Source organism: Microtus ochrogaster, unplaced genomic scaffold (assembly GCF_000317375.1).
Source record: "Microtus ochrogaster isolate Prairie Vole_2 unplaced genomic scaffold, MicOch1.0 UNK1, whole genome shotgun sequence".
NCBI lineage: Eukaryota > Metazoa > Chordata > Mammalia > Rodentia > Cricetidae > Microtus > Microtus ochrogaster.
Window position 1 is genome coordinate 19,025,842 of NW_004949099.1, and position 17,114 is coordinate 19,042,955.

General features: G+C 33.6%; 1 protein-coding gene across 4 annotated transcripts in view; it reads left to right on the forward strand.

The window, feature by feature from the left end:
• The window catches only part of Cntn6 (contactin 6), a 375,071-nt gene that overhangs the window by 338,441 nt on the left and 19,516 nt on the right, over positions 1-17,114 (forward strand). For all 4 annotated transcript variants that reach the window (XM_005364955.3, XM_013353087.2, XM_026788275.1 and 1 more), the window contains 5 exons: positions 9,000-9,175; positions 9,519-9,636; positions 10,299-10,457; positions 12,250-12,399; positions 15,855-15,925. In XM_005364955.3, the coding sequence (XP_005365012.1) occupies positions 9,000-9,175; positions 9,519-9,636; positions 10,299-10,457; positions 12,250-12,399; positions 15,855-15,925 (674 nt within the window). The remainder of the gene's footprint in view (positions 1-8,999; positions 9,176-9,518; positions 9,637-10,298; positions 10,458-12,249; positions 12,400-15,854; positions 15,926-17,114) is intronic.

Here is a 17,114-nt window from a genome sequence, read left to right on the forward strand (position 1 = left end):
TAGGGAGGGGATCACCTTTCAAAGCATATTTTAATGTTTCTAGTCTTCACAAGTTATCTTGTAATAAAAAAAATCGTAGAAAAAGATCACCTATTTAACGTGTAAATAGTGCACTACAAAACTTTTTATTTATATCTTAGCAACATTTCCTGTCATGTTATAAATATATAAAGGCAGAGTCCCATGTTTATATGGAGAGAATGCACTGTTTTGCACATTGTGGAACTTGGGGGTGGAATTGTCATCTTCAAGCAGTCACCTTCAAAAGATTAAAACACACAAATAAAGATTTCAACCATGTCAGTTGTGTAAAACAAAATAGGATTATAAAAAGTAATTTATTCATTATGGTCAATGATATCAGACACACATTTTCTAATCTTTTTGGGATTTCTAAAATGTTCTGAGAGATCATCACATGTAATATTGTCCTTGGCAACTGATATAGAGAACAAGTTTAATTAGTGTTAAAAAAACAGATTTTATGTTTCTGACATGTTTTATGTGTTTAGTTTCCCTGTCTACTAGCAAGCTCATAACTGAAAATGAATTATGAAAAATTATTGGCAAACATGTTTTTAAAATTTGAAAAAATATTTATCAAAAGTGATATAATTTCTATGAAACTTTCCCTTATATATCTGAAAAGCAGGATGGGTATGTGAAATTATTTTGGTGTGATGACTTTGTGTTCCAATGAAGATTTTCAGAAATGGCTACTACTGATAGTCCAGACTTTCCCATTTGTATGTCGGGTATGCTTTACAACGTAGTTAGTTTTCATTACTTTAGGAGCTATGTCGAAACTATTTTTCTATATTGTGTAGAACAATTTTCATTCCACCTACCATTTTATAACTATCTTCTATTGTAGAAAAAATTTAGATATACAATAGAGCTAGAGGAAATAATAGAGTTTTATGTCATATCACCCAGTGTGGAAATTAAACAACTAATTTCTAAATTTCTTTCTTGAAAACCTTTACTTACTCACCCAACACTTATTCTATTTAACTAGAGGCAAATTCCATATATATATATATATATATATCATTTGTAACCACTTCTGAATGTATTTTTTAAATACATTAACATTAAATACATTTAACATAAAAGAAAAATAGAGTTAGTATCACAAAAATTAAAGCTTTTCCTCTAATATTTGGGGTTCTAGTTTTCATGATTACCTCATAAATATTAATATGTGTGCATTCATCACATATGCTGTATGTTCACATGAACTATTCATTCCCTATTTCATAAAAATGTTAAAGTTATTAAACAAACGGAAAACATTATGTATCTTTAAAGTATAGGATTCCTTGAATTAGTATGTATCTGTATTCTAGGAATTTTGGAAATTTCTTTACAATAAACTGTCATATGGAGCTCTAAGAATGCAATTAATCACAAAATTTATTCTGGGGAATGCTGAACCATTGTGTTTACAAGTAAACTTTTCTTGACAGTGCATTTTACTGACAGTGAAATTTTCCTGTATCCAAGGTATTAGTCACTTTCTGATGTTCTATTTAAGAGAGTGTCAATTGTCCTAAACAGAAGTGTTATTCAAAATTTTTATCCATGCCTTCTCAGCCTAGCATTTGCAATAACTACACAAATCGACTGGAGAGGCTTCTGAAAAGTCCACACTCAGGGATCTCGCTTGAAATCTACTGAATCAGTATTTTATGTGGGAATTGAGAAATTTGCATTCTGAACACATTCAACAAGAAAATCTTGTGCTTGCAGAAATTTCAGCATCATTTGCCTAGATATTCAATGAACATGGATAGTATATGCAAGAAAAAGGAAGTTATGTGAAATGGATTATTTTATCCTTTTTGTTTCAAGATGAAGATGCTTAATGAATCTGAAAGTTTTACTAGTGGTAGTCTAGTACAGTCCACTTCTCTTCATTTAATTTGTATGATTCAGACTCTAATGCACTTACTAATTAACAAATTGTAAGAAGCATTTCAATATAAACTTCAAATAACATAAACTTCTCTGTTGGAACATACCCACACTTGGCAAAGAACTAGAATATATGAAAACATGTGCATTTTTTTTCTTTTTTTCTTTTTTCTTTTGCTCTGAGTATTTAAATAAATCTCTGAGATGCTTGACTTTACTAACATATTCAAGATTATACAAATGAAAAAATTAATGGATAACAAAGTTCACTCTTTTTCCCCTGAAAGTAGTCACAAAGACTTTGCATATTTGTTTAAATCAAATATCACTCTTTACTTCTCCAAATATGATCTTGCCCTTTGTCCTATGTACATACCATGAGTTGTCCTCTGGTGCTGTGCGTGCTTGCAAAATGATTACTCTAAGAGAATAATCAGTGCTCCCTGACTGTTCGGAAGTTACCTATATAGTGTAAGGTTGGTTCCTATGCAGTTTGGAGAGGGGAACATGAGACCCAAACCTTGCTTTGTCTACACAGGAGGATTCTTACAGGTGATGCTATGCTCAGTTAACCACACATCACTTTTTCTTGGATAATGTGTCTGTCCTATACAGTTATTGTCTCTGTCTGTGTACATGGCAGTTACTTTTCTCATTGCTCTAATAAAATATTTGACATGATCAACTTTAGGAAGAAAGTATTTCTTGTGGTCACAGTTTGAGAGGGTATAGTCCATCACAGCGGGCAGGGCATAGAAACAGAATTCAGTCATTAGTCAGAGTGTACAATAAAACAAATACCAGTGTTGCCTGACTTCTTCATTTCCCCCCTTTTAATCTAGTCTTGTCTCTTAGGCCATGTTATATTAGCACCTGTAATTAGGATGCATTGTTCCTCATTAAAACTGTTTAGAAATACTTCAAATATATGCTCAGAAATGTGTCCCCAAGTGATTCCAAACCTATTCGAGTTGAAAATGTGCAGGTGAAACTCATAATAAACACCCCATTTTTCATATATCATTAGGGCCAATGCTTACATCATACTTTCAATATTTCACATATCTTTCAAGAAAATTACACATTTCTTTTTTAAATATACTTTAATAAACTAAAATTGCATGTATCTATATAGCACTGTATGATGTTTTCATTGTTATATTATTAAATTAAGCTTATTAACTTATCAGCCATGTAATACTTATTGCTTTTAAAATAGAATTATGCTAATTATACTCAGAAAATCTGAGTAAGTGATATATTATTATTAACTATAAATCCTGTTGTTGAATAAGCACTCAAACATTATCCTCCTATCTAGATAAAATTCAATCCTTATGAACATTTTGTTCTCTTTTCCCATCTTTCCAATCCCATCATCTTCTAGTAATGCTGTTCTCTTCTTTACTCATATGTAATGATATAATTATTAACATGGTATGCAGGGCTTGTTCCTAAGACACTCTACCCAATCTCATGTTGTTTCCTGCTAAAACATGTATCATACTTGATTTCATATTCCACTGTTGTCTTAAATTTATTCATCTGCCTATCACTGAACTTGTTTTATTCTTATGTCTAATGTCTAGTGTTGTGATGTACCCTGCACATGAACATGTGAGCATGGTTATACTCTTAAGCAAATATATGCTCAGAAATGTGTCCCCAAGTGATTCCAAACCTATTCGAGTTGAAAATGTGCAGGTGAAACTCATAAGCTCAGGACTGGGTACTGTTCCGGTAGTGCACACATGAGAAGGTAGCCCATTGTACAGGTATGCATGTTTATGCCTAATGACTGTTAGGGAAGCTTGGTTCCCAAGTGGGCGGGTAGGCACATAGGGTCTACATCCATGTGGGTGGATGTGATAGTGGGGACAGCAGCAGAGAGCAGCTGTGGACAGCAATAACAGCTTCAGTTGAAAGGATTCTGAGAGTCAACCCCTGCCTCCAGAGAAAGAGTCAGCCAGCTTGCCCAGCTCTTACTATGGCAATTTCAGAAATGTTAATTCTTCAGTCGCAGCAGCAGGGTACGAGCTGGTAGTACACAGGCAACAAACTTTGCCAGCAAAGTTTTACAAATAAAACATATATTTATGTTTGGGCGGTGCAATAAAGCTTATCATACTGTTGCATGAAGAGTTTTCTAAACTCTTCAAAGAGTTTAGAAAAACCATGAGTTTTGAACACTTCTACAGCATGACAAAGTTAATATCCACAGGGCTAGAAATAAAAATTTAATTTCAAGATTATTTGATACAAGGAGAAGAACTCTATTTTTATATGAAGCTTCAGGAAAAGCAATTATTAATGAGTTTCTCATTGTAATTGAAAAACCCACAATGGAATGAATAAGTGACATTTAAACTAATACACAAATCATATTGCCATGCCAGCTTCCTGCACAATGTCCACATCAGAACAAATTTCAGGGTTCTCTCATATACATTTACCTGAAAATATAAATAAAAAATTGAGTAATATATTTCACAGTGATAAAAGATGAAATTATTTTATAATAATAATACTCTGCATTTATGTGTATATTCATAGCTCATGTTATAAAAAGCAATTTATCAGAAGTTCACAGAAATATTGCAGTCTAAAACTGAAGTTCATAGCTCTAAAAATGTTATATTGGCCTTAAAGGTCCTTGGTAAAATAAACATTTTAAAAAATGTTTATCAAAGAATAAAAAATAAAAAAAAATGTTTACTTGCAAAGAGTAGTGATGTAGCTCAAGTAATTACCTCAAATGAAAATAAAGTTGCTAAAAATATAGATTCCTGTGGCCTGATGAATTTATAAAAAAAGCAAGTAAGAAAAATCTTACAATCAAGATATAAGTTCAATAAAGTGGTATGTGTTTTAATATATACGAATTGATTGAACCACTCATGTGTCAATATCACCCTTCTCAAATTTTATAAGCAGTAAAATATTTTAGAGAAAAATGGTATTAAATAGTTTCGAAAACAAACTTTCCATGTCGCTTGAGCTAAGCCCATGTTGACTGACGATATGGCCCAAGTCCTACGTCTAGGGCTGTGAGATGACTTCATCTTAACTCTTCACTCATGTTTTCCTCTGACTCTTCAGTACTTTCTAGCATCTACCAAACAGAATTCTTTACACAGACACCTGATAAGTGTCCTTGACAACAGGGGATGTGGCTCTTTCTTGTCACGTGTGAGCTTTTCTTGAGTTACTTTTACTTGCCATGAACTTCCTTGTTTAAGCAATCTCTTTTCTACAGAATAATCCCTCAAAAGTATAACATACTAATGGAATTACTTCACACATATGGGGCTGCCAGAGTTTTGGTGATGTATACAATAACACAGTCTCATACATGATAGCCACACTCTGTTGACACATTTATGAAGGTAAATATACAGTGTTACTCAGCACTTTGTTTTACATCCCATCTCCCACAATTTTTTGTCTAGTTCTTAACAGAAGGATGGAGGGATGAAGAGTCCTCAAATAAATACTTGTCATACATTTAAAAGCTGGAACAGTCTAGTGAAAGTATAACAGTTATATATCATACTATGATAACTTCTTATTCATGAAGCTTTAGTCATTACTGTATGGCCAATGAGCAACACATATAGAGAATAATTAGTTTAATTTTACCGCTATACTGTATCTTAAATGGAAGAAGTGGTTGTAATTTTTAATGCTTGAAAATTGGTTAAAATGCTTAATGCAAAAACTTAAACAGGGACTGTTTGACTTTACCAACACATCTAATTAGCCAACTCATCTGCCTACAAATATAAATAAAATGATAGTGATTTTTTTCAAAGAAACTACTAAACAAAACATTTCCTTATTAACAAAATTGTGTTTAAAATGTTAGATATCACTTGGTTAGTGATAAATTGTAACAAAATTAATAAAAAAACCCACTTTAAATTGGAAATGGAAGCAATTGTCAAGTCCTCTGTTCAGACTGCTCTCTGATTTTGACATAACAGAATATAGCTAACATAATATTCTCTCCTTTATATTCAGAAATGTAAGGTTCTCTTTCATTTTTACCATGGCTGATTCATCAAGTTACCTTAAAACCCACAAATTTTGTACTGGAGAGATGACTATGAAGTTAAGAACAGTGGCTTTTCTTCCAGAGGTCCTAAGTTCAATTCCCAGCAACCACTTGGTGGCTTACAACCATCTGTAATGAAATCTGGTGCCCTCTTCTGTCTGCCATACAGGCAGAACACTGTGTACATAAGAAATAAATCTTGAAAAAACCCTAAAATTACTACTTCCTATATCCAACTTTTATGTCTTTGGCAATATGACATTTTAATACAAACTAGCAGTTTAACATTTTTAGGCAAAATTGAGTGATGCATTGTTTCAGTATGTTCCTGTTCAAATGTCCTTAAAAAATGGAGAGTGTTAATCTAAATTTATATGCAGGGTCTCTCTAGTAATGATGAAAAACTTGTTTTCTCTAACAGAGTCTCTCCAGGTGTACAAACCACTCTTAAGGCCAGACCCCATGCTCGGGAATAGACAGCTAACACAAATTGAACGGAATGGGATTTTGGAGCTATTTTCATCTCATAAGGCTTTGTCTGAGCTTCTTCTCTTCCTGCTCCTTCTCCTCCTCCTCTTCTCTTTTCTTTCTTCTTCCCCTACTCCCCTCCTTCTTCTCTTCTTCCTCCTTCTCCTTCTTCCTCTTTTCTAATAGGCCTTTTGCTTATATATCATATAAGTACCAATCTTGTGATTTTAGGGGATTTCTATATGTTCCAATGAATGTGTCTCTATGTCTATATGTGTTTCTTTTGCATTTTCTTCTTGTTGCTTTTTGTCTTAAACAGATTTGATTACTTCTGTTTTATCTTATTGATCTCTTTTGTCTTTTTATAGATTCCTGTTTGTTTTTTAAAAATTACTTATCTTCATTCTATATCTATTGGTGTTTAGCCTGCATGCATGTCTGTGTGATGTTGGCAGATCTCCTGGAGCTGGAGTTACAGACAGTTGTGAGCTGCCATGTGGATGCTGGGAATTCAACTCAAGTCCTCTGATAGAACAGCAAGTGTTCTTAACCACTGAGCCATTTCTCCAACCCCACCTGTTTGTTTTCTTGAGAATCAGAACAAGAAAGGATGTGGATTTGGGTGGGTGGGGAGAAGGTAGAGATCATGGAGATGTTGGGGGAGGTGGAATCGTTATCATGATAGATTTTATGGAAAAAAATAACAACAAAGAATGAAATGATGGATCTTGGTGTTGGTGAAGCCTCAGTGCTCTGGAATTAAAGCTGCATATTTCACTATAAATAACTAAAACCCTATGAATGTTATTCTTTCTTATAACTCAGGAAACCTAGATTCATCTCGGAAATGACTTTGAAATTTTAGGCCATGTTGTAGGGGGACTTGTGGAACAAGTATTGGCCTCTAGAAAAAAAGAAATATTCCTAAGAAGAATGTTTCTATGACAGCTACATATTTTGATATCAAAAATTGTGGATTTACAAATAGAGATTCCCATCTTTCCTATTCACGTTTCAACCTCATTTGAAAGAAAAAAAAAATGACCATTATACGCATTCTTAATATAGGTTTCATTCAAACTTCTAAATATAAGCATGCAATTATAAAACTACACAACTTGTGGTGTATCTAGATGTAGAAATGTAATTTGTCTTATGGATTCTTAAGCTAATTAAGTATTTAGAGTAGTAGCTATGCATTTTTTAATATTATTGCTACATATTTAGAATAAAATATAAAAATAGCGTGGTTCCCTAAGTGTGGAATATTGTCCTATGAGATCTTTACTTTTTACACCTTAATTAAGAAGAAATGGTGTTTAAGACCTGTATCATTAATTTTGAGAATTCCATATAATGTGTTTAGATCATTCTCATCCACATCAAACCACCTCTAATTATCTTAATGTCTGCCATATCCACCCATTCTATCCTCCTTAGCCTAACAACTTCATATATCCTTTTCATTCTTTTGTTAATCTTTTGAAAATAAAATATACTTTGATTATGTTCTCCACACCTAACTCCTTCCAAATCCTGCCCACTTCCCTAAACTCAATTTCAGGCTATCTCTCTATCTCTCATTAGGGAAAAAAAATAGAAAGTAATAAATTAAAAAGGAAAACTAAAATAAAAATACCAAAACAAAACAAAAAGCACACAAAAGACATGGAATCTGTTTTGTGTTTCCCAACTATTCATTTCTGGGCATGATGTCTAACTTGGAGTGTGGTTCATATACCCAGCGTCACCCCATTAGAAAAAAATTAAATAAACTGATTTTCCCATTGACAACAGGTATCTATCATAAGTAGCTTCTTGCCTAGGGGTAAGACTTCTATATAGCAAAGATCAGTGTCATTTGAAGCAAACCAGCAACCTACAGAATAGAATAAATCTTTACTAATTTTACATGTTAAAGAGGATTAACAACTAGAATTACAAGGAACAACAAAACAGAAAAAAGCCAAAAAAAAAAACAAACAAACAAACAAACAAACAAACTGGAAAACCCTGATCATTAAGAAAAAAAAAAGATAATGCAATTTTAAATATACAGCATAGAACTAATCAGAAAGATCTCCAAGGATAAACAAACATCTGAGAATACTTTAAAGAAAGAAAGCAAAGATAGCTTTAATCTCCTTCCTCCCGAACTGATCAAGCACTCATAGTCCCTCCATAAGAGGGGGTCTCATGAATCTCTTCATGATCTGTGCTACAGTGTTGACTGGCTTTATCTAGTGCAAGCAAACACAGTGTTCTATGAGGATATCAATAAAGCAGCCTTGTCATATCCCCAAAATGCTGCTTCTCACCAGGTCTCCCAATCTCTTTCTCTTAACAACTTCCTGCCCCTCTTCTGCTCTGTTCCCTCAGATTTGGGAGTGAGGGTGATACAAATGACTCATTTATTTATTATGTTTGAAAAAAGGAAGATTTTTTTCAAAATAAAACAAAAGGGGGTTTGTTTTTCCCTTTGGGGTAAAATAATAGCAAAATATTCAAAAATATGTGTTAGCATATTCTAAGACTTTAAAGCATAATCTTTTCTCAACAGAGAGAACTGTCATTACAATACCACCATCTAAAATGGATGTTACAGTTGGTGAGAGTATCGTTTTACCCTGCCAAGTGTCTCATGACCCTACTATGGAAGTTGTATTTGTTTGGTACTTTAACGGAGATGTCATAGACTTAAAGAAAGGTGTGGCTCATTTTGAAAGAATTGGGGGAGTAAGTATCTAAAAATGTTAAGTTCTTAATGAAGCATGTTAAACATGAGTCCACTTAGTCCATAATCATTCTCTCTGTCTTTATTACAGAAATAATCACAATCTGCACATAAAGCTGCATCTGTTTTTGTTTTGCTTTATTTTATGTATTTCACAAAAATACTTGTTTTCTAGATGCAATTAACAGGGATAAGAAGGAGATAAATTATAGAAAACTATAATAATCTTAATATGTCTTCTAATTTCAAAACTGCCTGATGTTTAATATCTACCCAGCTATAAAGAAAATAGGACCCGCTGTGTGTGATTATTCATTCATCCAATTCTTTATTTTCTGTCTACAGGAGTCTGTTGGGGATTTGATGATAAGGAATATTCAATTAGGACATTCAGGAAAATATCTATGCACAGTACAAACAACACTGGAACGCTTGTCTGCTGTAGCTGATATCATTGTGAGAGGTGAGCAGAAATGATGACAGAGGGGTTCTATTCTTTATTCATGATCATAAATGTCCATATATAAATGGCAGCTGTCTGAGGAATTAAATGTGGATAAGGAGATCAGGGAAAAACAGATAACTTCCTGGTTTGTAAATTCCAAGAGTCCATCATATGGGTTCTGTGGTTATGGGCAATAAATGACTATGCTTAGCACAAAATACCAATTCCTAAAATTTAGACTGGCCTACTATTTGCAATAATCAGTTACTGTCATAACAGAATAAAATGTATAGGATTTTACATTTGTCCATATTAGATATATTTACTTGAACTAAATTTGAGAGAGAATGGATATTAATGTTTAATTCATCTCATTGTAACATGTTATTCAATAAATACATTAGTGTTGCCTACTCTATAGAGATGGCCTTTCTAAGTTAATGGGTCATCTTGATTACACATCTGGATAAGATAGATTTTTAGTATTTAATCTATAACTGTCATCTTGTATTCAGTAATTTACTTTACATATATTGCAGGTAAACTAAGATACTCTAGTCCTCACTTGATATGTTTAAATATTTCTAACACAGTTGTTATATTTATGGTTGTGAGCCTAGCCTTTAACGGCTGAGCCATCTCTCCAACCCTAACACAGTTGTTATAAATGATGTTTTTAGGTCCCCCTGGTCCTCCAGAAGATGTAAAAGTGGAACACATTTCGAGTACCACTTCCCAGCTGAGCTGGAGACCTGGTCCTGATAATAACAGTCCCATTCAAATATTTACTGTCCAGACTCGGACACCCTTCTCAGTGGGCTGGCAAGCCGTTGCTACAGGTAGGTGACTTCCGTATTTGTGATGATTATCTAACAATGATACTCACTGATATAATATCTTAATTTGATAACCCTGATAAAAATATTTTACAATACTTAATTTTTTTAATATATATTATCAGCTGTAACTCCAAACTAGAGATACCTCGAATTAATAACTTAATTATATACTTGGTAGCATTTAAAAAAAAACAAGAATAAATAAGAGAGTAGATAGGATGAAATAAACTCAGGGCTGAAATCAGTAAAATGGAAATAACAAAATATGCCATAGGAAAAAAAATCAATAAAATAACGATTTATTCCTTGAATAAAAAAATCAACTTTTAACCAAAATAACAAAAGGAAAGAGAAAAAAGATCAAATTTCAAAACTGAGAAGTGAAGAAGATATTCCAACAGACAATGAGGAAACTCAGAGAATCATAAGGATATACTTTGACAATCTGTGTTCTAGCAACTGGAAAGCCTAAAGGAAATGAATTAATTTCTTAATATATTGGTCAAAATGAAACAAACCATTTAAACAGACCCTAAACCCATAGCCAAATATAATTAGTGATTAAAAAATATTCCAGCAGCAACAACAACAACAATATATGGCCTGATAGATTCAGTGCTGATTGCTTTAAGATGTTCAAAAAAGAACTAATGCCAATATTCCACAAGGTATTCAAGAAAACAGAAATTGAAAGAATATTTCCAAATACTTCTTATGAAGGCATTATTAAACTAATGCCTAAACTATATGGCAATACAACAAAATAAAAAATCAAACAAAAAGGAAATGATAGCTCAACATTCCTTATTAACATAGATGCAAAAATTATCAATAAAATGCTTGAAACACAATATGAGGAGAAACTAAAAAAGATTACCCACTGTGATTCAGAGTTTCATCCAAGAGATGCAGGGATGTGCAAATCAACAAAATAATTTATTACATAAAAATTCTACATGACAGAAACTACATGGTCATTTCCTTAGCTACCAAGAAGACGTGAAAAAATCCAACACCATTTTATGTTAAAAATCTTGGAGAGGCTTGGGATATGAAATATCTCAATATAATAAAGATAATTTACAGCAAGCCAATAGCCAGTACTATTCTAAATGGTGAGCAACTCACAGGTTTTCCGTTATGATTAAGAACATGACAAGAATGTTCATTCTTTCTATAGCCATTCAATACAGTGATAAGGCAACTGAAAGGGATCAGGGGGATACAAATAGGAAAGGGAGAAGTCAAAGAATGCAGGTTTCTGCAGATGTTATAATATTATTCATCAAACTCCCTAAAGACTCCAGCAGGACATTCCTATAGCTAATAAATGCTTTCAGCAAAGTAGATAGACACAAAATTAACAGATAAAAATCAGTAGCCTTCCTATATTCAAATGACAGTCTAGAAAGAAATGATGGATACATCACCTTTCATAAGATCCTCAAAAGTTAAAATACCTTCTAATAACTCTAACTAAACAACTGAAACACTTCTATAATAAAAACTATGAGACTTTGAACAAAAAATGTTGAAGAAGTCTTCAGAGGATGGAAAGACTGACCTCCCATTCTTATTAATCAGTATAATTAATATGAAAATGACCCAGTCTACCAAAAGCAACCAACAGAATCAATCCAATGTTCATCAAACTTCCTAAATAATCCTTCACAGAAATTTAAAAAAATAATTTTCAGCACCATATGTATACAAATGCAAAAAATAAGGATAATTTTATGCTCTTGACTAGTGCATATTCATGACTCAGATCAGACTTGTTTGTTTGCTTCAGTCCCTGAAATTCTTAATGGACAGACATATAATGCAACAGTAGTTGGTTTGAGTCCTTGGGTGGAATATGAATTTCGTGTCGTTGCTGGAAACAACATTGGAATTGGAGAGCCAAGCAAGCCATCAGAATTGCTGAGAACCAAAGCATCAGGTAGTAAAGAAATCAATGTTTACTCCTTTCTGTCAGAGTTCTTTTTTTTTTTCATTTTTTATTGAGAAAAAGAGAAAAAAAATGTTTCGCCTCCTCCCAGCCTCTCATTTCCCTCCCCCTCCTCCCACCTTTCTCCCCCTCCCCCCACTCCTCTCCCCCACCCTCTCCAGTCCAAAGAGCAGTCAGGGTTCCCTGCCCTGTGGAAAGTCCAAGTCTCTCCTTCCATGTCTAGGAAGGTGAACATCCAAACTGGCTAGGCTCCCACAAAGCCAGAACGTGAAGTAGGATCAAAACCCCATGCCATTGTCCTTGGCTTCTCATCAGCCCTCATTGTTCGCCACGTTCAGAGAGTCCGGTTTTATCCCATGCTTTTTCAGTCACAGTCCAGCTGGCCTTGAAGAAGGTATTTTATGTGTCCTTTAAATTGCAAGAACAAAATTAGTGTTGATGAGTTAGGGTTTCCAGTCTTCACATTTGTATTGGACCAAATTCAGGTAAATCCCACTCATCTCTTTCTCACAGTTAGAGCTTTAACTTGAGTTGGATAATGGAAACAGATGTGTTAAAATAAGAGCTTTACAGAAGCAACATTCATAATATATTTCCTACCCATTCTTCATTAGGGACTCTATAATTGTGTTAGGGTTTGTTCATTAGTAGGTGGTAGTAAATAATTAATATAGCATCTACTTGACTGAACCAATTCTCATTTTCATCTGTTTTTTCAACTCTGATCAAGTTATAAATTATAAATTCTTCTTCGTGAAAATAAGGTAATGCCTAAACCACTGAACAAAAACGCTAATTTAGTACTGGCTAGTTCATTGAACAGCAGAATCCAAGTGAAACCTTACTCCAAATCAAGTTTTTGTACATTTTTATAACATACCCTAGTTTCACCTCAGCCTATAATTCCCCAATAGCATATTTAGTCTTTTGTCATCTAAAGCTCATAGAATTCCATTTTTTCCAGCCAAGTAAATATAAAACATCTTTGCTCTTGCTGTCCTAGTTTTTTTTTTTTTAAAAAAAACATGAGTTATTTCTATAAAGGATGAACAATTATCAAAATTATCAGATACTAATAATTTCCTTTTAAAGGAAAAGTTTTTGTTTTCTTTTGTTTTGTTTTTGTAATTCTAGGAATGGAATTCAGAGGCTTTCCCATGCCAGACAAGTGCCCTAAAAAGCAATGCACATCCCACACCCAACACCATTTTCTTGCTTTAGAATAGATTATCAAAATAAATATATTTGATAATACTAACACTGAATTAAATCACGTTGAAATGTGAAAGTGAATGGGAGGTTCCTTTATTTTATGGAGGATGGACAGAGAGCAGGACCTATAAAAAACCTCTTTGTTTCTGGCATTCTGTATTTGAACCCTTAACTATGGATTTCCCTACCCAGAATTGTCCAAATAGCACTTTACTCTCCACCCACGTGAGCAGTGGCTTCAGTTCCACCTTGGACCCTAAGATTCAGGTGCATCCTCCTGACTCTGAACACTAGCTTTATTTTCTAGGATTTTTTCCAGCCACTGTTTTACTTGTTTTGGCAAGGTTGACTCCAATTGTGGTTAATGAAGTAACATTTGCGTGAGTACTGACCATTGTTACTCTCTTGAACAATAAGACTTGGAGATTTTCATACTGATATTCTATAAAGGTATACATTATCATACAAAAGTATGAAAAATCCCACCCCCTCTTTCTGGTAATAAAAGAACAACTTTTTTCAATATGGTTTTAATATTAAGGCTAGTATATGATAAATTGAAAAAAGAAAGTAGGGGATGAAGATATGGCTCAAAAGTTAAGAGTTCTTTGCTTCCTGCTTTTCCAGAGGACCTGGAATGAGTTTAGAGCATCCAGAATGAATGACTCACAGTTCCCTGTACTTCCAGCTCTAGCAACCCTGTCTGATTTCCACAAGCACCTGCAAATGCATGGTGTATGTTTACACAAAAACAAAATACATAAATTATATAAATAATCTTTAAAAGAAAGTGTTTTTCTGCTTCTCATTACATTGGAAAACAGAAAAAAAACAATTTAGCTTGATGTGAAAATATTACTTAGATAACTAACTATGGAAAGGTCTTGAATATATATGAAGCTGTCAAGTACTATATATTGAGTAACTCTTGTAGACCATTACCCTGATCATGCCATTTTTGACAAAATGAATGTTACTACTTAGACATTACAACTTATGTAAAGGTCAACTTTATGAAAAGAATATGCAAACAAAATGAAGGGTAAACTGAACCTTAAAATGTATGGTGGGAAATGCTATCTTAAGAAGGAGCATCAAATTATCAATTATCATACCATTACTGCTGATGTTGCTGATGAAGCTAATACATGTGCATAAAAGAATAAAGTAAAGCACCTATAATTCTTTAGTCACAATTTATTCACAATAGTCTGAAAAAAAAAACCTGACATAAGTAGTTGAGTTCTCCCCAAAACACACACACACACACACACACACACACACACACACACATTTTTATCTCTGAGTATAATCCCCAACCATACCCAGTGATCTTATTCCCAACTTCTGAACCTTGGACAAAAACGGTGTCATGTAAATAATTTTACACAGTTCGACATGCTGCATACAAAGCATCTTAAACCAATATTAGATTTAGTTTGCTTTGTATTATGTCAACAGAAGGAATATTTTTAATCCCTCCACATATGTGTTAAAATTGGTATTCTGACTATGTACTCCCTTTGAGATATATGCTAGCTCTTTTTATGTTTGCAATTTACCATGAGCCATGTTTACCACTGCAGTCCTCATAGACTTAGAATTGAAAAACATATTCATATTATTATATCAGTATTATCAGGTGCCTTTGTCTTAGATCTGAAGATTAAACTGAAGTCACAGCCCCTCAGTGACTTTCTGTACAAGAGAAAACTCTGATTTTACAAGTGAAAAGTTAAAAATTACTCTTATTCTCTCAAGAGTAATTTGAGCACAAGAATTTAATTTTAAATGTTAAAACATCCTGATGGTTAAGAAAGGAAAAACATCCAGCTTGTTTATTGACAAAAAATAATTAATTAATGTACTGCCTGAGTAACTTGTTTACAGCACAACTGTATAATTAGGCACTAAATCAGCGGTGTCACCGTTACCATCTGAATGCAACATCATTTTGCCAATTAGTAGATGATGCATAATAATGTCAAACACACGATGTTACTTGATTTTTAATTAATTTTGGAGCCAAGGTGCCCATGTATCAAACAAAACTGTGTCCCCTCTCTTGGAAATTTGGATATGTGTAAACATCATTTATGTTCATTAAAAATTCAACACTCTCTCAGTCTGCCAGGGTGAGAGCTTTGAAAGGTGAAACCCTCCCAAACAGAACTCTTCATGATGAAGTTATTTCTTTCATCCTTACCATCCACATTTCTCTTGATTGTCTGCAGTCCCCATTGTGGCACCAGCAAATATCAATGGAGGCGGTGGAAGCAGATCGGAGCTCGTCATTACGTGGGAGGTAATTTTCTGTCCGACTAAGTTATTTTTGAATGAGAAACATTTAGCTAGCCAGGAAGAATACTGAAAAACAACAAATCTTAATTTGATTGTTACAGAGTAGCCTCTGTATAAAAATTCATGGAAAAATATACATCACCCTAACAATAAATGATTTAAGGATGGTATTATGTAATTTTTATTTCTACTAAAGTAAGAGAATGTGGCTAACTCAGCACAAATTGTTCCACATATTAGAAAATGATAGCAGTATCTACTGAGCAGTGGTCAGTAGTCTTGTAATTATAACTGGTAGGTTGGATATTATTTTATTGATTAGTTATAAAATTCTTTTTTTAGGGATATTGCAGACTTAGTAGAGCACAGGCAAAAATTGATTATTGTTCGAACAGTGCCCTTTACAGCATCAACTGTTCTTTCCCAGCATCTAGAAGAAATGTTAGAAAGTAGCATCAAATAGCCTTTTTGGTCATTTTGTTTCAGTATAACATATAGATTCATTTTTCTTTTACAGATTACAAATTTTATTATCATTAGGCATCATAAACTTTAAAGCAGGTGTGTCCAGTCTTTTGACATTGCAACATGGTCTTGCCACTTTCAAGCTGTTAATATTTTAAAAATACCTCCTAACCTTTTAAGTAAATTCTCTTTTTTTTGTTGGGCACCATTCATTCATTCATCCATTCATTCATGCCTTTACCCAGTCACATGCACCCTACAGAGGAAAGGTTGGGCCTGACTGCTTCAGTTTCAGCCAGTCTAAATTTCTTCATTCGTAACTCCATACTTTCTTAGCTAGGAATTCTATAGTATGTAGGAGATTTGACAAACACAATATTCAGGAGTTAATAACCAAGGTATTGGGTATTGGCAGGTATGGGAAATCCAAGTAAAGACCAGACTGCGGCCAAACAGCCTATGTTACATTATACAGATTCTTATAACAATTATCTGATCCAGAATGTCACTAATGGCAAGGTTGAGGAATTTGGCAACAGAGAGAAAAAGAAAAGAGAATAAGCAAACAATTGTTAGACAATGTTAACCATTCATCCTGCCTATATGTGGGTAGACTAGGGAGTAAATGTTGCTCCTCTAGGTTATAAATGACAGTGAGAGACCTACTGTAGATGCCCTGCAATTGATCCTTGCTTTTATGTCACCTATTTCATGTGGTTATTATGGAG